This window comes from Hippopotamus amphibius, chromosome 9, assembly GCF_030028045.1.
Source record: "Hippopotamus amphibius kiboko isolate mHipAmp2 chromosome 9, mHipAmp2.hap2, whole genome shotgun sequence".
Lineage (NCBI taxonomy): Eukaryota > Metazoa > Chordata > Mammalia > Artiodactyla > Hippopotamidae > Hippopotamus > Hippopotamus amphibius.
Window position 1 is genome coordinate 30,078,130 of NC_080194.1, and position 24,446 is coordinate 30,102,575.

General features: G+C 33.6%; 1 protein-coding gene across 1 annotated transcript in view; it reads left to right on the forward strand.

The window, feature by feature from the left end:
- Nucleotides 1-24,446, forward strand: part of COPB1 (COPI coat complex subunit beta 1) — a 40,951-nt gene that overhangs the window by 3,675 nt on the left and 12,830 nt on the right. The window contains exons 3-18 of the mRNA XM_057748790.1: nucleotides 1,516-1,745; nucleotides 2,150-2,319; nucleotides 3,882-3,996; nucleotides 5,574-5,666; nucleotides 7,495-7,632; nucleotides 9,525-9,644; nucleotides 11,347-11,454; nucleotides 11,538-11,684; nucleotides 12,442-12,587; nucleotides 13,777-13,873; nucleotides 14,948-15,108; nucleotides 15,967-16,087; nucleotides 20,096-20,323; nucleotides 20,485-20,664; nucleotides 22,711-22,855; nucleotides 23,859-23,978. Coding sequence (XP_057604773.1) covers nucleotides 1,516-1,745; nucleotides 2,150-2,319; nucleotides 3,882-3,996; nucleotides 5,574-5,666; nucleotides 7,495-7,632; nucleotides 9,525-9,644; nucleotides 11,347-11,454; nucleotides 11,538-11,684; nucleotides 12,442-12,587; nucleotides 13,777-13,873; nucleotides 14,948-15,108; nucleotides 15,967-16,087; nucleotides 20,096-20,323; nucleotides 20,485-20,664; nucleotides 22,711-22,855; nucleotides 23,859-23,978 — 2,319 coding nt within the window. The remainder of the gene's footprint in view (nucleotides 1-1,515; nucleotides 1,746-2,149; nucleotides 2,320-3,881; nucleotides 3,997-5,573; nucleotides 5,667-7,494; nucleotides 7,633-9,524; nucleotides 9,645-11,346; nucleotides 11,455-11,537; nucleotides 11,685-12,441; nucleotides 12,588-13,776; nucleotides 13,874-14,947; nucleotides 15,109-15,966; nucleotides 16,088-20,095; nucleotides 20,324-20,484; nucleotides 20,665-22,710; nucleotides 22,856-23,858; nucleotides 23,979-24,446) is intronic.

A 24,446-nucleotide genomic window follows, 5' to 3' on the forward strand; every position in this document is an offset into this window, starting at 1 on the left:
CTTATGGGATAAATTTGGCAATAACCCTCACTGTGTTCTTAGTCCAAATACCTTAGGATAGTCTCTATTCAACATGTTAAAATATCATACCAAGATAGTAATAGACACATAGCTTTTGGGGGCTAGAAAGAACTTTTGATTTACCTAGTACAATTCTTCTGAACCTTAAATCCTTCCTATAACTCTACCAGCTAATCATTCACAGTCTCTGTCTCCTTGGCAACAACAGGAGCTATTTTAATAGCCACATATGTTTTGGGGTTTTTTTTTGAACATAATTTATTTGTTTATTTTAAATATTTATTTATTTGATTGTATTGGGTCTTAGTTGCAGCTCACAGGCTACTTAGTTGCGGCATGTGAACTCTTAGTTGCAGCATGCATGTGGAATCTAGTTCCCTGACCATGGATGGAACCTGAGCCCCCGGCATTGGGAGCACAGAGTCCTGTCCACTGCGCCACCAGGGAAGTCCCACATATGTTTTAAATGTTGGAAATTTACTTCTAGTTCTACTCTTTTCCTGTTGATCATTAAAAACTTGTGTCATCCCTCTTCATCCTTCCTTCTGCCAGATATTTGTTTAATTTTATGATCTAAACAGTTGTAGTAGCAGTATGCTTGTCTCATATTTCTGCCTTTAAATTTTCAATGCAAAATATTTTTAATGCATATCATAAATTCATCAGTATTCAGGGTGCTTGTCTCTTATATTTCTGCCTTTGAATTTTGGATCCAAAAGATTTTTACTATAAATTCTTCAGTATGCAGTGGTAATGATGTGAAATTATAAATTGTTTTTGCATAACATATAGCAAATATTTTTAGGTTAAGTAACAGTAAACTAGCATCTTAAATGTGTCATCCTTAATTGTAAATAATGGTTACTAATCTAGTACGTTTTAATTTTCCTCCAGTTTTTTAGGTAACTTAAGAAAGATTCTGAAGTTTTATATCCTGTAGAAATATGATGGAATTTTGGAATTAATCTAGTCTATTAATTCCCAACCTTATTGAGTTTGAGGTTCTTCCTAATGTTGAAAACATGTCACTGATCTCCACTCCCACCCCCCATAATAATTGTTGTAACTTTGGTTTACAAAATACAGACTGACTAAAAGCTACTTTGAATTCAACAAGCACATAACAGCATCTGTTTAAATTTTGAAAAATAGCTACACTGTGTGTTTGAGATATACATTATTTGGTACACCTATAGATTCACAACTTCTGCATTAACTCCACTGGTTTGGGACCTAAGATCTAATCCAGTGCCTTTATATTATGTGTAAAGAGTCATGAGGTTCAAAGATAAATGACTTGTGTAAAGTCATACAGTGTGTTTTTGGCAGAGCCAGGTGGAAAGCCCTTGTCACTTGGGTTAGTATCTTTATTACCACTGACACTGATAAAGTGAAAAAATGTTTTCTTTTGTTGATTGCTCTTAAAATTATCTGAGAAATTTTCTTTTGAAATAATTGTGCTTTTTTTTTTATTTTTTTTTAATTTTGAATCAGAAAAAGGAGATGTGAAGTCAAAGACTGAAGCTTTGAAGAAAGTAATCATTATGATTCTAAATGGTGAAAAGCTTCCTGGACTTCTGATGACCATCATTCGCTTTGTGCTACCTCTTCAGGATCACACCATCAAAAAGTTGCTTCTGGTGTTTTGGGAAATTGTTCCTAAAACAACTCCAGACGGGAGACTTTTACATGAAATGATCCTTGTATGTGATGCATACAGAAAGGTAAACCAAACCATAATCACTTCCAAATATCACTTTGATTTTTAAATAATTGTAACGTTGGTGAAATGGGCTTTGTTTTAATTTTTAGAATTAAATCTTGGGTAAGATGTAAGTTGTAGATATTTGGAACTGAAATTGTAAAAAGTTGTGAAAAGTTTTACTGTTACTTTTTTCGACACTTTCCATGTATCTTATGTTTTATTAATAAAAAACATAGAATATAAGGCATTGATGTGATAGGTAAAAATTGCTTTAATCAACAAGAATGTGATGGAAATTGTGTAATAATCTAGGTCTTTTTCCTCAAAGCTGCTTTTTTTAATTGGAAAATTTTGTATTTAAAAATCGTGGGGTTTTTGTAAAATGCTGGGGCTCAACATTTCCTATTTAAATTTTTATATCAGGATCTTCAACATCCTAATGAATTTATTCGAGGATCTACTCTTCGTTTTCTTTGCAAGCTGAAAGAAGCAGAATTGCTGGAACCTTTAATGCCAGCTATCCGTGCTTGTTTGGAGCATCGACACAGCTATGTTAGAAGAAATGCTGTTTTGGCCATCTATACTATCTATAGGTAAATAAAGGTCCTCCTTTGGCTGAGTTCTATGAGGACTGTTTAGTCTTTCAGACTAGAAGTTCCAAAGTGGTTCCTTACAGATTGTATGTAGCTTGCAAATATGTTTTGATTAGCCTGAACATTTTTTCCTTATTATCATTAAGCTGTTAACATTAAAAAGTCAAAAAATCTGGCAACCCTGGGTCCTGGTTTCTGCATGACAACAGTCTGCTGAAAGTGAATGGGATGGCCCCCTTTAAACAGGTTGTACATTTTCCAGTTTACAGCACTACCTGTCATTCTCAGTTTTAGTAGTCCAGCCCAATTAATTAATTTATTAACTTGCTTAGCCCATAGCTTTGAGGTTTTGGTCTTATTTTAGAATTCTCTTTTTGTGGAATGTGGATCTTTTTTACACTTAGAGACCTTAAGGAAGGAACTTTTTTTAATAGGAAGGGCTGCTGTTCTCAGCTGATTCCTGTTCTTAGAAAGCTGAAGATTTTGGACTTTAAAAGCCATTCTGAAAAAGAAGTTTTAAAGTTTGGACTTTAAAAGAATGAGTTAGATGAGGCTGGAATGCTTGGTTTTTACAATCACTGGTGTCAGTCTATTTAGAATTAGAATGTAATTTTTATAAACATCTTTGTACTTTAATAGTTAATTGTTAAGTAATTTCATACAGTTCTTTTACTGTTATATTAGTTTTTGTGGTCTATTAGCAAAAGTGGTATTCTGGTTAATAATGTAGAGTTCTTTGAAAGTTACCATACAGACTACACAAATTTCAGAATTGAAACTACAATACACACATTAATTATGACATTTATAAAACAATTGGAAATTGGAACACTGTCTGTGTGATGATACTAAGGAATTGTTACAGTTTTTAAGATAATGATAGTATTATTAGTTTAAAAAAGAAAAAGTCCTTAATTTTAGAGAAGCATGCTGATATATTTATGGAAGAAATGTTAAGTGGTCTGGGATTTGCTTCAGAATAATACGGAGGAGAGGAAGTGGGCAGAGATATAGGGGAAACAAAAATGACTATGAATTAATCGTTGTTAAAGCTAGGTGATGGTTTTTATTAAGCTGGTGTTCATTGTTTTGTATACTACAAACACTTTAAATTTTCAAAATAGGAATTAAGTAAATAAGTAAATAAACACAGTGTGTAAATAATGAAATTCAAGGGACTGTTTTTTCCTCCAATAATTCTTTTTTTTTCCCAATAATTCTTAATGAAGGATCTTGCTGTACCTTGAGGTTGTTATTATGAGCATCAATATTATATCCCTAAAGTATATGAAAGAGAATTGTTAGAGCTATTCAGTTGATAAGGTAGCATGTTGGATACATCAGCTTTTTCTGTATTGAACTGGAAAACATTTGATAACTTAATAGATGAAGATGTAAGCTTCTGATTCATACTCACAATTTTCTAATTGATTTAAACTTTCGAAAAGCAAAAAAATTGATAGTTATAAGGTTTGATAAAGGTTAATTTTGGTGGTGTCCAGAGAGTTACTAAAATAAAGTAGATTTTTATTAAATATGGATGTTACCTGTTTTATTTCAAGAAATTTTGAACATCTTATACCTGATGCTCCTGAACTGATACATGATTTTCTGGTGAATGAGAAGGATGCAAGTTGCAAAAGAAATGCATTTATGATGCTAATTCATGCAGATCAGGTAAGGTACTTTTAAAAAATACTTTTATGACTGTATTTAAATGAGAATTAAAGATATTACAGAGACCTAATCAAGTTTTTAGTCAGTAATGTTGTTTATAGTACATGTGATTTGTATATTTTGATTTTTTTTAGGTTTTTGAACTTAATTTGTATAAAAATAGAATTAAAAAAAATTCCTTCTGTGGAATATTGCTTATGTATATATTCCTTTCTTTTTTAAGTAAACATCAGAGGGGCATTTAAAAAAATTTTTTTAAATATATTTATTTATTTATGATTGCGTTGGGTCTTTGTTGCTGTGCAAGGGCTTCTTCTAGTTACCGCTATCAGGGGCTACTCTTCCTTGCGGTGCTCGGGCTTCTCGTTGCAGTGGCTTCTCTTGTTGCAGAGCACAGGCTTTAGGCGTGTGGGCTTCGGTAGTTATGGCATGAGGGCTTCAGTAGTTGTGGCTCCTGGGCTCTAGAGCTCAGGCTCAGTAGTTGTGGCACACGGGCTTAATTGCTTCGCAGCATGTGGGATCTTCCCGGACCAGGGATTGAACCCGTGTCCCCTGTATTGGTGGATTCTTAACCACTGCACCACCAGGGAAGTCCCCAGAGAGGCGTTTAATAATAGCCACTTTAGAGTTCTTCCAGTTGAAGTTATTATGGCCGTATGCTGTAGCACTCTACTTTGGGGCTTTTTCTTTGTGTTTGTATAGACCTAAAATTGCTTGAGAAAAGTAGTAGCTTTTTATAGGGTCTATCCTGAGCCATAGCTTCGAAAGAGGGTGGACTTCAATGCAGGTGCATGTCTTTATTAGGCTTTTCAAACTTCATAAGTAAATGTCAGCTCTACAACCAGCTCTGCTGGTAATTGAAGTTTATTCTTCTGCTGGTTAACAGTGACTCTGCATACCTTGATGGCACCTAATCCTGGAATTTTTGCCATCTAGTATTTATTATCAAAACATGCATGAAGACTGGAAAAATTCCATGAAAAATATGGAATCTATCCATTCCTCTGAAACCTAGATGCTAGGTTTGTAAACAAGATTATAAGAAAGCTGCTTATTTGGGCCACAGTGTTTTGTCCTTTTGTAGAGTTGGTTTTATTGACCTGTGTTTTGGTGTTATGCTGTTTACCTGCATAAAGGGACATAATCAGAAATAGTTCAATAAAATTTGTTGATGCTTTTACTGTAGAGCTATTGTTGAGGCCATAGTTCTGTATATCACAGTGTTCAGTGTATGAGAATCAGTGAGATTTTTCTTTTGAGTCTTAGAAATAGGAGTAACTGTACTCATAAGCAATTGGTTTGTTTTGATTGTGTGGATACCCTGAATCATGTAATACATAGTGTTTTTCTCCTTGGTTTAGCTGCTAGAAAATTCAGACCCTAGATTTGTGGCCCGTTTCTAGAAAGTATATTTGACTTTTATATTATGTGTTAACCTTCATTTTTTTCCTTCAGTTAATTTTTTTTGCCCTGATTTCCTCATTTGTTTTCAATTTAGTTGTGTATGTTTTTTAAAGTTCATTAAATTCTTTTATTGAATGAGGTTAAGTTTGATAAATATATTCTTATTTTTTCAGGATCGAGCTTTGGATTACCTAAGTACTTGTATTGATCAAGTTCAGACATTTGGAGACATTCTTCAGTTGGTTATTGTTGAACTAATTTATAAGGTAAGACTAATCTATAATGGGTAAAATTAACATCTAGATAAGGTTAAATAGTCTCTGGGATGCTACTTAATTGCTAGGATAATACATTTTAACAGTAGAAATATTTTATAGTGTGGCCTGTTAAAGTCTTCCCCACCCCCTTTGGTTTATCATATTTTCCAGATATTTCCATTCTTTCTAAACCTCCATAAAGAATTCTATAAAAACTCATGGTTTGACCCAATATAGCTGCAAAGAAATTGTTGTGTAGTGCCAAGTCACTGAATGGGTTATGAATAAGGCTTTGAAATAAAAGCCAAGATCTTTTCTTGAATACACACCAGACTACTTTGGAAATCTAAAAACAAACCAACAAAAATCTTAAATTTTTTTTTGTTCCTTGTTTGTAAAAGAGAATAGAAAGACTTTACATATGTTAATATGACATTGTAAGCCATTCACCATTGACTCACAGGAAGTTTATTTAAAACTAGATCAGAGATTTGGACTTTAAAATGAAGTACTTTATTGGCAACATTTGATTGCATCTTAATGTTCTGAGATAATAAAACATGAAATAACATCCAATTTGGGGACTTCCCTGGTGGTCCGGTGGTTAAGACTGTGCTCCCAATGCAGAGGGCTTGGGTTCTATCCCTGGTCAGGAACTAGATCCCACATGCTGCAACTAAGACCCGGCACAGCCAAATGAATGAATAAATAAATAAATAAATATTTAAAGGAAAAAAAATGACATCCAGTTTTGCTCTTGATACCATTGGAGGCCAACAAAAATATGTTAGGAATGACTTTTATTAAATAGGATGGCATGGGCAGAATACCCGTAAGCAGACACTGCTGACTCATTTATAGCGTCTTTGCTTCTTCAGGAAAGAGGCCCCTTTCAACATAGTACCCAGTCATTTGGGATTGGCATTTAAGATGAAGTCAAAACTACATATAATATATGTAAGATATGTAAATATATAAATATAATTCATTTGTATGATTTGGGGATGTCACTGAGAGTCTCAAAAATAGGAATTCTCTGCTATCCAGTGACTCCTTTTCTAGCAGGGTCCAGATTATAGTAAGAGGGAAGAAGTTTTGAGTCATGCTGCAATAATGGAGATTTGACTGTATGCATTTTAGGATAATCTAACATAAATACTGACTTCAAAAGAGAAAAAGTAAGGAATATTTGCTTCACAGGTAAAGGTAGTAAGATGCATTTAGAACGGGGTAGAAAATTTTATTTGTCTTTCCAACATTGAATATGGTCCCAAATAATAAGTAGTAGTTTGGAAAAGAAAGGTTATCTTTCTTGCTTTATTTAAGAACTGGTATTTTTCTTTTATCAGCTCTTGAGATTTATATAATCCATTGTGTTTCCCTTTTTAATGTGACATCCAGAATAAAAATGTGGGACCATATTTAATACCTATTACAGTACTCGTATTAGTGTACTTGGTTAATGTGTTGTCCTTGCATTTGTTACTTTGCATTTTCTCTTTCAATTTCACTTGTGTACAGTATGCATATCTTTAATTATAAGCCATCTAAAAATCTTTTGTGAATGAGTGGAAATATAAATTATTATTGAATGAATAAATGAATGAGTAGCTGTAACAATTATTTGAAGTAAAACCTATTTCTTTCTGAAATTACCAATGTTGTGTAACAGCATCTCATCCCACATTGGCCGACATCTTCAGGTGTCCTTATAAGACTATTCTTAGCTTTCAAATTAAAATAACTGGCATCCCATAAGCTGACATCTCTTTAAAAAAATGTATTTGAAAGCAAGTGTTCCAGCAGTCAGTTGAAACCTAAGTGTTTTCTTCCCCAGGTGTGTCATGCTAATCCATCAGAAAGGGCTCGTTTCATCCGGTGCATCTATAACTTACTACAGTCATCTAGTCCTGCTGTAAAATATGAAGCTGCTGGAACATTAGTGACACTCTCTAGTGCACCTACTGCAATCAAGGTACTGAGTTTTTTTTGGCTTTTTTTATGTGTATGTGCCAATTAGATGATCGATATGCTGTCTTATTGCTTATGATTTAGTAACATTGCCGTTTACTGTGTGGTTACATGGCATTACGTGGCATAGAAATAACAACTACAAATTTTGGGAAATTATTTGATTTCTTTGTAGTCTGACCTTCTTTCTTTCTGCTTTCATATGTATATACAGAGAAAGCAGGAGAGACAGAGAGACTAGCAGTATTTCTAGTTTCTGTAGAATGATACTGGTATTTTAAGATCTCCCCCCATACGTTTATTGCATTAAAAACTACATCTGGGAAGGTGGATGCTGGGTCCTAGATGATGAACCCTAAAAAGGTTCCAGTGAATATTTTCAATAATGAAATTCTTTTAGTTTACTCTAACAAGACTATGTGACGAACCCCTACTATAGTCATAAAATGAATTGTTCTAGAAAGCCACATTTTAGAAATAGGAGAATTTACTGCTTTTGCCACCAATACTTAATTCTTTTCAACTTTTTATTTTGAAATAATTTTAGACTTACAGAAAAGTTGCAAAAATTGGACAAATTTCCCGTTACTTTTCACCCAGCTTCCCATAATGTTCATGTCTTGCATAACAATTGTATAGTTGTCAACGCTAAGAAATTACCATTGGAACAGTATTGTTAACTATAGACTTTATTTGAATTTCACCAGTTTCCCCCCTAAAGTTCATTTTCTGTCCCAAGATCCAGTCTAGGATCCTATGTAACACTTAGTTATCATGTGTTAGCATCTCCCAGTCTGTGACAGTTCCTCAGCCTTTCCTTGTTTTTCATGACATTGACACTTTTGATGTCAGTTGTTTGTAAAATATCCTTTAATTTTGGTTTGTGTGGTGTTTTCTCTAAGTAGATTAAGGTTATGCATTTGGGGAGAAAATACCGCAGAAGTGATGCACTATTCTCACTGTATCATATCTAGGAGTATATGATGCTGGTATATCTTATTACTGGTGATGTTAACCTTGATCATTCAGTTAAGGTGATGTCTGTCAGATTTCTTCACTGTTGTTATGATTTTTTTCCTTTTGTAATCAATAACTATCTTGAGAAGATACTTTGAAACTGTACAAATATCTTATTTCTCCTCAGACTTATACCAACTAATTTTAGCACCAATCAGTGAATCTTTTCTACAACAGTTACTACTGTGATATTCTAATGGTGATTTTCGGTTACCCTCATTCTACATATATTATTTGGAGTTCTTCTGCAAGGAGGAGCTGTCCCTTCTTCCCTCTCTCCCTCTCTCCTTTCCTTCTTTTCTTCCTTTCCTTCTTTCTTTCTTTGTATCAGTATGGATATTTTATTCTCTGGGCTGTAATCCAGTGTTATTATTTATTTTGTTGATCAGATTGTTCTAGCTTTGGTCATTGGGAGCTCTTTCAGGTTTCCTTCTTTGTCCTTTGCTTTTAATGACTCATGGCCATCTTTATATTGCTGATTTTTCTATACTGTTAAGCAGGTGTGTTAGAGTTTGCACCTAACTAAAAGATGCTCAGTAGCTAAACTATTTGGGATTCTGTATCTGCTTTTTTCTTCTTTGTCCCTTAAGTTCAGCCCTTAATTTTTGGTTTGTAATAAGTGTTCCTGCCTGTAACAACCTCTTTTCATCCTTTTAATATGTGGGGCTTCTAATTTTTTGTAACCTTGAAAAAATAATGAAATTTGTTAGAACTTAGGAAATAGAGGGGACACGTTCCTCTGGGAAAAATGCATAAACTTTTAGTGCAGGAGTAGTGAATGTATTTTGGCTTCTTGGAGATTTTTTTTTTTCTTATTTTCATATTCTATGTTTAAGATAGGTGAATGTGTTCTTAAAATGTATTTCTTTTTTTATATAGGCTGCTGCTCAGTGTTACATTGATTTAATTATTAAGGAGAGTGACAACAATGTAAAGCTCATAGTTCTGGATCGATTGATAGAATTGAAAGAACATCCTGCTCATGAACGAGTACTACAGGTAAATGTTTTCTGAAAGAGAGAACTCCTAAATAAATTCTTTTTTCAAATTGAGATAATTCCCAAGACTTGCTGCCTTGGTTAGCTTAAATGCTTGGAGATTGGACAGTTTAAAAATTGGTCAACTAAGGTGTAACTCTTGAAGCACCATAGCCTTTCGGGGTATTGTCTTTATTATAAAAAATAGTTCTAACATGAATTAATATGTTATCTTTTTTCTATTTGTACTGCACTTGGTGTTCTTAGCAGTAGAGATATATTTGTTTTAATTTTAATATAATTTACATTTCTTAGAAAATAATTATACCAACTGAGAATAAAAAACGATTAGATTCTAGAAAATTATTAGCATACCTATTTAATCTCTGAGAATGAGTGTTATAAAAATAAAGCTCCATAATAAAAATAAAGCTAAATTCATTGCTGATCCTGGATCAGAATAACAACAAAAACTTTGCTATAAAGGACATTATTGGGACAATTGGAGAAATGTGAATATAGAGTCTGTTAGTTAATAGTATTGTTACAATGTTAAGTTCTCTGAATTTGAGAATTTTACAGTGGTTATATAAGAAATTTTTCTTATTCTTGGGTATACACTAAAACATTTAGGAGTACAGAGAGTACGACAGCAAACGTGGCAAGATGTTAACGACTGACGAATGTAAGTGAAGGTTGTACAGGAATTCATTCTTAAATTTATAGAACATTTTTATCAGAGAAATTTTTAAAAATATGAAGTTTTAAAGAAGTAAGACATTCTGTTTTGCTATATTTAAAAATACTTGCGTGCTTCCCTGGTCGCGCAGTGGTTAAGAATCCGCCTGCCAATGCAGGGAACACAGGTTTGATGCCTGGGCTGAGAAGATCCCACAAGTCTCTGAGTAAGTAAGCCCGTGTGCCGCAACTACTGAGCCTGTGCTCTAGAGCTCATGGGCCTCATCTACCAAAGCCCACATGCCTAGAGCCCGAGCTCTGCAACAAGAGAAGCCACTGCAATGAGAAGCCAGCACACTGCATTGAAGAGTAGCCGCTGCTCACCACAACCAGAGAAAGCCCACGTGCAGCAACAAAGACCCAACACAGCCAAAAATAAAATAAAATAAAAAAATAAATAAATAAAATACTAGTTTCCTGCAGAGCCAAAATAACATTATTACACTTAACAAAATTGTTAATAATTTCTTAATATTATCCAATCTTCCCAGTTGTCCCTAAAACGCCCTTTTAGTTTGGTTTTTCCAGTTCTTGACTGTACATCACATCTGGTTGTATGTATATGGTTGTGATGTATGGTTCCTTAAGTCTTTTAATTTGAGCAGTATCATTTTTTCATGACACTGACTTATTCAAGAGACTAAACCAAATGTCTGGTCTCCTTCTGAATGTGTCTGGTTACTTTTTTTGTGTCATTTAGCTTGCTCCTCTGACTTCTGTATTTCCTATAAACTGTAAGTTTGAGCTAAAGCTTGATAGAGTCGGAGTAAACATTTTCAGTTTGAATGCATTATATGTGATATTATATATTTCATACTGCCTTACATCAGGCGACTCAAATTATCTGGTTTTCCACCAGTAGTGATTTTATTATTGATCAAAGAATTAAGGTCATGATAGACAGAACCCTCCATTCTATAGTTAAGATTTTCTTTTTGTGACCAGAAATACTGGTGTTAATTCTGGATTTTTTTGTTCTTTTTCAGGATCTGGTTATGGACATTCTAAGAGTATTGAGCACACCAGACTTAGAAGTACGCAAGAAAACCCTGCAGTTAGCACTGGATCTTGTCTCCTCTAGGAATGTCGAAGAGGTAAAACAAAACTCTGACAGCATTTTGTAAGCTGTCAAGCCAAACATGATGTCATTCTCACTTATTTTTACTTTGTTCTATAGCTGGTTATTGTCCTTAAGAAGGAAGTGATTAAAACAAATAATGTGTCAGAACATGAAGATACTGACAAATACAGACAACTACTTGTGCGAACATTGCATTCCTGTTCTGTCCGATTTCCAGATATGGCTGCCAATGTTATTCCTGTGGTATGTAATTCCGGTGATCTTAATTTTGAAATTCTCTAAAAATAAAAAATTAAGAAATTCTAGTTACTTACCAGTTAAACTCTGGAAATCTCAACTCTCTGTAATCACTAAATCTCATGGTCAGAATGGATCTTTATGTCCACTATCAAGCTCAAAAGGATAAGAACTCTGACTTCTTTCTCTTAAATCTTTATCCTAACAATAAACAAATAGTGAGAAAAATACCTCCACATATTATTGTAATTTATGTTTGTTACAGTTACCTAAAGTAAAATTATTCTGTGTATATAGATCCTTCAGGAGGGCAAATAAGTGTTTCTTTCATACAGTTTTACCTCTTAAAGTTGAAGGATTTAATTAAGGAGGAAAAAATTAACATACCCAGAATATTTTGCTTCCTGTCATTGTCAGATAAATGAAGTATGTTATTGTAATTTGAAATTTTGACTTTGAGCTCTGAAGTTTCTCTAAAAGGATTTTACGTGTAGTTACTACTTAGGTGTATCCAGTTAATTTATTTGAATTGTGGATTTCCATCTTCTGTTTTATCATGTGTTTTGTAATAAACTTGGCTACACATAAATTGAAAAGCCATCATGACTTTGTTTACATAATGGTGCTTGTCTCTCAACTTACATTCTGTTGTGTATTTGAGAAGTATTATTAAATTCTTTGTAAACTTGTTTAATTTACTTATTAAACCTTAGATAATTTTCTTTCTAAAAATATGTAATTGTTATTCTTTTTTTTCTTTTAGTTAATGGAATTTCTCAGTGACAGTAATGAAGCAGCAGCTGCTGATGTCTTGGAGTTTGTTCGTGAAGCCATTCAGCGCTTTGATAACCTGAGAATGCTTATTGTTGAGAAGATGCTTGAAGTCTTTCATGCTATCAAATCTGTCAAGTAGGTTTAAAATCTGTTTAAATGTAAGGCCAAGTAAGCATTTTACCAGTTTCTGTCTTTAAGAGTCAGCTGATAGAAAACATAAGGAAGGAGAGGTGTCTCAAGATAATTAAGACAAAATACTTATGTCAGAAACATGTCATCCCCTACTCTCACCCTTAGTTAATCCATAATCTATGGGCAAAAAAAAAATTTTTGGTACATGTGATTTAGGTAGGTTTCTCTATTCTCATTTCCTCTAAAACATTGCAAATCCTAAAGTGACAAAGGAATATATTTTTAAAAGGTACCATTTTGGGAATACCATTATTATTTATGATCCCCCTTTAGCATTTACTGAAGTGAAGCATTGAAAATACAACCTAAATATGTTTCCCTTCAGGTAGCCTTTGCTAATGAGAAAGGGACTTTTGCATCCAAGTTTTGCTTCATGTAAATCATCTGATAGACTATAATAGACTTGTATTATATCTGTATAGAAAAGAAGGCACTACAAAATTGGTTTTATGATATGAAAATGTATTGATGTTTATGTAAGTGAGAAAGATTTGCTTCCTTTCTGAAAAAAAAAAAAAAAAGTCATATCAAAGTTTAGCTTTTGGTTGCCATAATCTCTTAGAGCTTCAGTTTCTGGAATTTTTTTTTAATAAATTTAATGAAAATCTTAGGGAAAAGATGACTGAAGGCTTTATTCAGTTTAACATTTTTTAACTAGAATATTGTTGCTTTCTTTATGTTTTTGGTTTTTTTATGATTCTCTGCATTCCTTCCTTTTTTATTGTTCTGTTTGGCATCCTGCCTCTTCAGTGAATTATTTTTTATATTAAAATAATACATTTTTTATAGTGATGTTATAAAATCAAATTTAACTTAAATTCAGTCCTAAATGGAAGGTAACACCTTTCTGGGAAACATTTCGTTATTTTATTTTTACTACTGGGTTTACCAGTTGTAGAATGTTCCTAAAAATGATGGGGAAGAACAGTTATTTTCCTTTAATCCTTGTGATTTCAGGATAGAATCAAAGAAACTTAATGTCTTTGTTATATTCTTTCTTAATATTTCATCCATAGTCCCTTAAAACTGCAGAGTATTGTTTTCTTGCTTAAGCTTAAATTCACACAGAAAGATTACTGCTTCAGGATTTGTTGGCAGAATCAGTATTTCAGAACTTGTATTCTTGCCTTAGGATTTACCGAGGAGCATTATGGATCCTGGGAGAATACTGTAGTACCAAGGAAGACATTCAGAGTGTAATGACTGAGGTCCGCAGATCCCTTGGGGAGGTATGTTTTACTTTCAGTAAATGCTACTTTATATGGTGATTTTTACTTTAGTAAATCTGACTTTTATGTGGTGATTTGCTTTTGTGTTTTTATTTAATAGTGCTTAACTAAAGAACACTGAGAAAATTTTAATTACCCAGATAATGGAGCCTTTGGGCAATAGGAAATTAGGGGAGTTGCTCTCCCCTGCATTGAGCCATAACACCTGTTCTTTTATTTGTATTATTTACCCTTCTGGGTAAGATTTTATTTGAACAAAAGGTTCTGTGTTTTAGAAAAAGAAAAAGACTGTAAAACTCTGCTTAATCCTCTGTGTTACGAGAAAAGAATGCATATATTATAAGAACAGGGCTGACTTTAGAATATGTACTTAAGTACTAAAACTGGCAGTATTTCCTTATCCAAATAACCATATGGTAGAATAGGAAGAACAGTGCTTGTTAGGAACCTGGATTCCAGTCTTGCTTCTGAATAATTAGCTCTGGGACCTTGGATGTAAATTCCTTAACCTGACTGGACATCAGGTTTTTTATCTATATAATAAAGGAGCCGATAGATAATGATTGAAGATTCTTAGAGTTCTTAAATTAGATAGACTGGTATTGAGAAATAAATACATAGTATCCATTTGGTTTAAAAGAGGAAGTTGATGAAGTTTTTATGTACAAATAAGTCAGATTTACTTCATTTTATGAAAGAATGGGTGCTGATACTGGTTAGTATTTCGAGGGAAGGGATGGAGAAGAGGAAAAAGGCCTAGTGAGTATCTACTTTGTCTTAGTCACTGTCCTAAACATTTTCCTCTTTCCTTTTAACAGATTAAGAAACTGAGGCTTAAAGTAGTTTAATTAATTTGCCTAGAACCGTATAACTAAAAGTGGTATCCAACTCCAAAGCCCCTGTTCTCACTACATTATCCTGGGAAGGAAAGCAAATTAAAAGCAGAGTCTCAAGTTCCAAAACTCCCTTTGGGGGAATAGTTCTGTAGAGACCTATAGAAATGATTGAATATTTAAATATGTCTTGCTTGCTACTGATATTATTACTAAATTGATGCTTCTGATTGATTTTTAGATCCCAATTGTAGAGTCAGAAATTAAAAAAGAAGCTGGTGAATTAAAACCGGAAGAAGAAATAACTGTGGGGCCAGTTCAGAAATTGGTAACTGAAATGGGCACCTATGCAACTCAAAGTGCCCTTAGCAGTTCTAGACCCACCAAGAAAGAGGAAGAAAGGTAATTTGCGGCACCTGTGCTTATATGTCTATGATTACTCCTGTGTATAAAACAGTCAAAGGATTTCTTTCTCTAAAGTTTACTCTTTTGACCCAAATGGAAATTTTTGCCATTTAAGATACCCGAAAGGAGAAAGCTGTTTTAAGTTCTCTCTCCCAGAAATTTTGTTAATAGTTTTAATCCTCTACTTCTTATAACTATTCTCATTGAAATAACTGTTCTGTTTAAAGTTATTTTACTCACATAGAAAATGCCAAGTGGAGGTAACTGATGATATTTGAGTTTTGTTGCCTCTGCATTTGGAAAACATGCTTTGAAGATTTGCCACTTGTGATTGATGAAATAAAATTTTGATGTTTTCCTTCTTATTTTGTTCTCCAATTTTATAGTGAAGATGAAAATTTTGCCTAAAATTTTAATGGTTACTCTGTACTAGGCATTGTGCTAAATAAATACTTTGTCTCATAGAGTCTTGGACAGTGTTCTGTTGATTTACCACATTTTATAGAAGAGGAATTTGAGGCTTAGAGAGCTTTGCAACTAACCCAAAGAGACACATTAAATAAATAGATAAGCTGGGATTTCAGTGTAGCTCATTGGGTTTCAGTATATGCACTTTTAACCATTTTTTCTTTCTCTATTCGTTTAGCTCTTGTATCATTTGAAGATAGTGTTAAAGCCATGTATTTTTTTCTTTTTCCTTTTTATTCTGAGAGCTAAAGAGGGAACTGTAATTGAGATCCTTATCCCTGAAGGGTGGCAGTGAAAGTATTAAATAGACTTCCTTGCCTTGTTTATACAAAAACTGCATGCTGCTTAAGAAGCTGGTGGGTTTCATTTTCCTTGATTGCTTTGCAGACCTCCCCTGAGAGGATTCCTTCTGGATGGAGATTTCTTTGTTGCTGCCTCCCTTGCTACAACTCTGACCAAGATTGCCTTGCGCTATGTAGCTTTGGTTCAGGAGAAGAAAAAGCAAAATGTAAGTTCATTTATTCTGCATTTACCCAACAAATGAATATTAAGAGCTTATGCTTTAATTGGGGAAATGGACACAGTAATGTAATGTAATATATGTATATAATATAATGACTATAAAATTGACAGAGTAATATAATAACAATACCATGTGATTAGTCCAGTGGAAGTGATACAAAGGTTTATGAAGTTATTCTGTTTGCTGTGATTAGTCAAGGCCCAGTGAAGGAAGTGGCTCTCCCTCCAGCATCTTCATCCTGACAGTCATTGTCTGTTTTATTCTAGAAATGTCTCTTAAAGGTATTTCCATTTCTACAGTTCATACCTTCATCATAGCATCTGACCATTCTGACTGTATGCTAATTTACAATAATGTACTTTCATTCCACCCAGCCCCTACTACCATCCTTGGTGTTATTGTCCTGTTTTATTTCTACATGTCACGTTATCAACCCTATGATGTATCGTTATTTTTGTTTTAAATAGTCAGTTATCTTTTTTGTATATATGCACCATTTCTTTTCCACTTCTTATTTATCTAGTGTCCAGACTCAGGTAGGGAAGGGGGACATACTTAGCAAGTTGTAAGAATTTGAGAGTTGGGAACAGGACAAAGTTCAGGTACCTTCTTGGGTGGGTTTTGTTTTTGTTTGTTTTTTCATATTTTTCTTCTGGTAAAATATGCATAATGTAAAATTTACCATTTTAACTACTTTTTTTTCTTTTTAAAAAGAATTTTATTGAGATATAATTGACATACAATAAATGCATATATTTAAAGTGTACAATTTGATTTTTTTCTTATGTCATTATTTTATACATATTAATGTAGATATGGCAGTCCCAATCTCCCAGTTCATCCCATTTTAACTATTTTTAAGTGTACAGTTCAGTGTCATTAAGTACATTCAAATTGTTGTATAGCCATTACCACTATCCCCCTCCAGAGCTTTTTCATCATCCCTAACTGAAACTACCCAGCAAACAGTAACTCCCCATACTCCCTCCTCTAGCCCCTGGCAACCACATTCTAATTCTCTGCCTCTATAAATTTGCCTGTTCTACATACCTCATATAAATGGAATTACACAATAGTTGTCCTTCTGTGACAGGCTTATTTCATTTAGCATAATGTCTTCAAGGTTCATTTATATAGTAGCATTGTCAGAATCTCTTTCCTTTTTCAGGCTGTATAATACTCTGCTGTTTTTGTTTATCCATTCATCCATTATAAATAGTCAGTTTTCTTCTAAATATTTTTTTAAATGAGGAAAAAGTTATATTTACCCACGTTTACCGCTTATGGTGCTTTTCATTCCTTTGTATAAATGCAGATTTCTATATGATATTTCTTTTTGCCTAAAGAACTTGATTATTCTTAGAATGTAGATCTGCTGTTGATGAATTCTCTCAGCTTTCGTTTGCCTGAAAAAAATCTTTACTTTCATTAAAAAAAAAATCTTTTCTGTGGTAGAATTATGAATGTTTTTATTTTATTTTTGTTCATATCTTTTTTCACATTGCTAAAATAAGGGTGATGTAATATTGAGTTGGCCAAAAAGTTCATTCATAGTTTTCCATAACATCTTACGGAAAAACCAGAATGAACTTTTTGGCCAACCCAATAAAAATAACGAGGAAAAAATCACTCATGGTTAAAGCAATGAAGTACAAATCTTGTTAATATTGTGGTGGAGATAGAAACATCAAAAGATGGAATTACCAGATATAGTAACAAAAATCTTTCCTTCCTCAGAAAGAGTTTATTATGGCTTTTATCTGTGAAACACTTTTTGCCTAGTAGTGATCATTTTTTGTTTTACAATATTGTAGTTTCACTTAACTTTATAACATTTTTCCATGTTATTCTAAACCCTTCCTAATCATAATAATATTTAATAGCTGCATAATAGTCCATTAGATTCTTTCATTTACTCAAACCTCCATATAATTAGACATTTTCTTTTTAGATTAGGGACTTTCAAAGGATTTTTTTAAAAATTTCTGTCATATAGATTTTCTTATAAATCCATAAATGAGATTTAGAGGGTCAGGTAAATTACAAGGTGTATTATCTCTTTTTTTATCGACTAATTTTATTTATGGGCAGCAGTTTACTTTGTAACTCTCTGTAGGCCATTATTTATTCAGGTCTTGTCTGTTCTTTAAATTATGCTTTTTAAAAATCTCCAGCATTTGGAGAATCTCAGTTCTGCAAGTTGGGAGAGCATTTGCTGATAATCTGCTTAAGAGAACTAGGTTTCTGGTAACATACCTGGTTTAGGAAGTTTACCACCTTTGGTAAAAGCACAAAGAAGTTTGGCTGTTTATCACCACACTGGCTCTCCTTCATTTATGCCTTTTCTGACACTTCATTTTTTTGTTTTGATCTGATTTTCTCTCTGGTATCACATACCTTTTGCCTAAAGAATTTGCTTCAACTTTTCTTGTAGAGCATGTCTGTTGGCAGTTAATTCTTTTGGTTTTTGTTTGTGTGAGAATGTCTTTATTTTGCCTTCATTTTTGAAAGATATCTTTGCAGATATAGCATTCTGGGTTGACAGTTGTTTTATTCTGGCGCTGTAAAGATGCTGCTTCTTTGTCTTCTGGCTTTCAGTACTATCAAGATGTAGCTCCTGTGCCTTTGTGTGGGACGTGTCCTGTTTTCTTCTGACTGGTTTTGGATTTTCTCCTTATCACTATAATTACAGGTTTCAGTAATTTGATTAGGATATGTTTTAATGTGGTTTTCTTGTTTCCTTTGCTTGTGGTTCATTGAGCTTCTTGGATATATAGTTTTGTAGTTTTCATCAAATTTGGGAAATTTTTGACTGTTATTTCTTTAGCTACTTTTTTCTGTCCCCCTCCTCTTTCCTCTCCTTCTGGAGACAATATCTAGGCTCAAGGGATTCTTACACTTACTCCCCTGAGGTCCTTTCCCAGGCTTCTGGTAGTTTTTTCATGTATGTATGCAGATCAGTACTTAGCCAAAGACAATTTGACAAAGACGTAAAGCATGTGTCAGGATAATGCTACGTTAGACTAAAAAAGTAAGTTGAATTCACTGGTAGAAGCACCTTGAATAACAGGCTAACTGACATGGACTTCAACATGAAGGCTGTAGGAAATCATTGCATGTATTTGCATGTGGAGTGAAATGATTGGTGCACAATTAAGATAGTAGGTAACCACACTTAACGTCAGCAATAACAGGACAACCTGACATTATGTGCCTCCTAATGCGATAAAATAAGATATGCAAAGCATCACCTATCTGGTATTCTAACTAAAAGAGGAGGACATTCTGTAGAATAGCTAGCCTGGGCTCTTTAAAAAAAAATTATTGTTATGGAAAACAATACAGAAATCCAGGGGACTGGTCTAGATTAAAAGGGGCTAAGGAGAATGATAGTCAAATATGATGTATGAAACTGATCCTGGATTTAAAAAAAAAAAACATTTTTTGGCAAATAGGAAGATTTAGTTGAATTTGGAGTATAGTAGATATATTTTGGAATTGTTATATTTCTTAATGACATAATGATATTGTGATTATAAAGGAAACTGTCCTAATTCTTAAGAGGTGTATGCTAAAGCATTTGAGGTATAGATTCTTACTTTCATATGTTAAGCCAAAAAAATAAGTGTACATAGATCAGTTAAATAAGAAAGCAGTTATGACAGAATATTAATAATTGGTGAAGTGTATCATTCTTTTAACTTTCCATAGTTGGAAAGATAAAAGATAGCATTGGGGTTAGAGTAAGAGAAAATAGTTTAAAAACTACTGCTGTCTATCAGCTGAGGGTTAGTGAAGATTTTAGAGGGTGGCAATTAGAATAGAAAGGAAGGAGACGGTTGCAAAAAAGAATAGGGAGATAAAATCTAAAATATTTGAAATTGAGGTGAAGTGAAAATTAGATTTATTTCTTGGATTGTGAGTTATAATAAAGTGACATTATTGCAGTTGGAGAAGCCCAACAATAAATGAGCCGTTTCTCTCCTTATCTAGTCTTTTGTTGCTGAGGCAATGTTGCTCATGGCCACTATCCTGCATTTGGGAAAATCTTCTCTTCCTAAGAAGCCAATTACAGATGATGATGTAGATCGAATTTCCCTGTGCCTCAAGGTCTTATCTGAATGTTCACCTTTAATGAATGACATTTTCAATAAGGAATGCAGACAGTCCCTTTCTCACATGTTATCTGCTAAACTTGAAGAAGAGAAATTATCCCAAAAGGTAACGTATATGTGATAAAGGCATAAAAATTCTTTGTGGGTTTTTTGTTTTTGTTGATTTTTCTGTCCTCATGTGTGAGGGCTTGTCCCTATTGAAGGCCTACAAAAAGTTGTCTTTTTTTTCATATCAAAGAGAGATGGTGTATTATTTTTTCAACACAGAAAGAATCTGAAAAGCGGAATGTGACAGTACAGCCTGATGATCCCATTTCCTTCATGCAACTAACTGCTAAGAATGAAATGAACTGCAAGGAAGATCAGTTTCAGCTGAGTTTGCTGGCAGCAATGGGAAACACACAGAGGAAAGAGGCAGCAGATCCCCTAGCATCTAAGCTTAACAAGGTAATAAAATGTCAAATACACTGGAGAGTTATTTAAATTGGCTACTTAAGAAAGTAGTAATCAGGAAGTTTTTGGTCCTGCTGTTTTTTTTAAAAGAAAAATTACTACAGCATTCGTTTTTGTCAAGTGTGATTGATAGGTTCGTTAAACATGAATTGAAACTCAGCAGAACCTGATACTTTACTATATGATAGTACTGTAAGTCTCATAGATAATTTTATAGTTTAATTCACTTGTGTGTCAAATTACCATAAACTAAAACATAGAGCTGAGGGATCCTTAGAGGTTAACTAAAGCTTTTAAAAGGTAGGACACTAGCCTCCTCCTCCACACCCTGCCCTCAGTTTCTCCTGTCCCCTGCGACTTTAAACAGGACAACTCCACTTTTTTTTAAAAATTTATTTGTTTATTTATTTTTAATTTTGGCTGTGTTGGGTCTTTGGCAGAATAGGAACTACTAAAACTACTAAAAATACTTTTTGCCTTAAAATTGGGACTTGATATTGGCAATATTAGTTATAAAATTTTTCAATTTATTTTTTTTAATTGTGGGAAAATTTACATATCAAATTTACCCTCAACTATTTTTAAGTGTACAGTTCAGTGACATTCACATTGTTGTGCAACCATCCCCACCATCTATCCCCTGAACTTTTTTCATCTAACAAAGCTGAAACTCTATACCCATTAAACAGTAAGTCCCCATTCCCCTCTTCCCTCAGCCCTTGGCAACCACATTCTACTTTTTATCCCTATGACTTTGACTATTCCAGGTATCTTATGTGGAATCATACATTATTATCCTTTTGTGACTGATTTAGTTCACTTAGCCAAATGTCTTCAAGGTTCATCCATTTTGTAGCATGTGTCAGAATTTCCTTCCTAAGGCTGAGTAATACTTCATTGTGAATATATACCACATTTTGTTTATCCATTCATCTGTTGATGGACATTTGGGTTGCTTCCACCTTTGGACTGTTGTGAATAATGCTGCCATGAATGTGGATGTTCAAGTATCTTTTTGATTTTCTGCTTTCATTTCTCTGGGGTTAAACCCAGAAGTGGAATTACTGGATCGTATAGTGATTCTGGTTTAAATTTTTGAGGACCACTCTACTGTTCTACATTGTAGCTGCACTGTTTTACATTCCAACCCTCCATGCAGAAGGGTTCTGATTTCTCCATATCCTTGCCAACACTTATTTCTTTTGTAGTAACCATCCTAGTGGATGTGAAGTGATATCTTGTGGTTTTGATTTGCATTTCCCTAATGATTAATGATGCTGAGCATCTTTTAGTGTGCTTATTGGCCATTTATGTATCTTCTTTGGAGAAATGTCTATCAAGTCCTTTGTGCATTTTTTGATCTGGTCAGTTGTTTTCTTTATGTTGAATTGTAGGGTTTCTTTATATATTCTGGACAAGTCCCTTATCAGATGTATGATTTGCAAATATTTTCTCCCATCCTGTGGGTTACCTTTTCAACTCTGTTAATCGTGTCCTTTGATTCACAAAAGTTTGTAATTGTGTTGTAGTCCAATTCACCTATTTTTTTCTTTCGTTGCCTATGTTTTTGGTGACAATATTACATTTTTTAAATGTTATATATCCTCTGGATGTTAAAAAAAAAATTGTCTTTGGTGGGGGAACATCTAAAAATTTGTCTTTGTGGAATAGCAAGCATTTTCTTGCTTGTAATTATTTTTCCTGAGTTTGAGTAACAGCTAATGAGTTTAGGAGCTGAGGATTTAACTGAAAATGTATGCAAATCTATTCAGTTCTTAAGTTAGGATAATGTTTTATGTATGTGACGAACATATTTAACATCTTTCTACTAATGAGCTGTAAATTGTAGGACCCGTTATTTTTAATGTCTAAGTTTCAATTACCATGCCTGCATTACAAAACAATTTTATTTTACCTATTTCAAATGAGTGGTCTAATCTAAGCACATCTGTTAATTACCTAACAGACTTAGTCATTTGGCTGGGATATGTTTGGTTAAATTGTCTCAATCATCTGATGATCTTTATTTTTGTTTGACAGGTCACCCAGTTGACAGGTTTCTCAGACCCTGTATATGCAGAAGCTTATGTTCATGTCAACCAGTATGATATCGTCCTGGACGTACTTGTTGTGAACCAAACCAGTGATACCTTGCAGAACTGCACATTAGAGTTAGCTACTCTGGGTGAGGAAGTTTACTATAAAGGAAAGATATTGTTATATAGTAAATCTTTATGACAGATTATTAAGAGAAGTGCACAAAGGTCTTGAGCCCTTTGTGACATCTTGAATCGTCTTAGTTTTACATTTAATATTTAGTCTCCTTCTACTCCAATTTTCTGAACTTCTGTGATACTGACTTTCTTATGCTTATGCTTATGTTCTTGATCCTTCTAGATAGGTTTCTTTGGTCTAGCATATGTCAGTTTTTCTAGATTAAATAAGAGCTGTTTAAGTTACAGATTTACCAAGTAGCTTAAAGTTTTAATTGCCTTAGTACAGAATGAGGTATTTTTTGAGTCTGTAACTAATACATACCATGTGTGTCCAAAGTAATGCATCATTGTCACATTTAGCAATGAGAGATTTTTTTTTTTGTCTTCTTAATATAGACACACAAATTAGGCTTTCTCTGATCATTTATACATCTGGCTTTGAAGTTGGAAGATATAAGTTGTTTACAGGAACAGTGCACTGCCGCTAGGAAATTCCATATGGCTTAAGCAAGAGTTAAGGGAATTTAAGAAATCAAGGGAGAACATAGTTCTGCCCTGTGTTCCTCAGCATAGCTTGAGGCCGATATAAAGAACTATGTTTCTAAGAACTTACAATCCTTTCTTCAGATTGTTTTATCTTTCTTTGTAATGGAGTGTATAGTTTGAGACTCAAGTTTTTTGAGAAGTTTGTATCCATTCACTGAAATAAAACAGTATGCCCAAAGTACCCCCCCACACATGAATTAAATATAGAATTATTCTGAGAAGCCTATTACCTTTTAAAAGAAAATGTGCATATTGATGTGAATAATAGTGTTAAATGTTTTCTTTATTTTGTCCTCATATTTTAATCATAACCCTTCTCTTGTTCTTTATTTTGCTAGAAACTCTTCAGCTGTACAGGTTTTAAGGTTTTATGATTAGAAAGGTTAATATGTATGTCTTTTTAGCCATGTCTGAATTTTTTTTCAGGGGACCTGAAACTTGTGGAAAAGCCATCTCCTTTGACTCTTGCTCCTCATGATTTTGCAAATATTAAAGCTAATGTCAAAGTAGCATCAACAGAAAATGGAATAATTTTTGGCAATATAGGTAAGGAATTGTTTTATAGCATGTGATGTTTGGATATTTTTATTAAAGAATTTCTGTAATGAGTAGCTGTGTGACATTTCTTGAGGACAGAACTTGAATCCATTCATTCATTCATTTATGGGGCATCTGCTATGCTGTTCAGTGTTGTACTGTATTCTGGATGTACAGAAATGAACCAGATAGAGTCACTGTCCTCAAACTGTGAAGCAAAAGTAGGAGATAAATAAGTAAATATAAAGTTACAATACAGTGTGATAACAGCTAGTTTATGTACCATGTGCTTTGGGATCAAAGAGGGAAAATATGTCAGTATAGTATACATATAGTACAGAAAATGTATCAGTATACTTCTTACAGTATAGAAGGCTTTGTAAAGGAGGAAGGTATGTTATCGAAGGATAAGATTTGAACTGAGTCTAAAACTGTATATAGGCATTTATTGCCGGACCACCAAGGGATTAGCTTGTA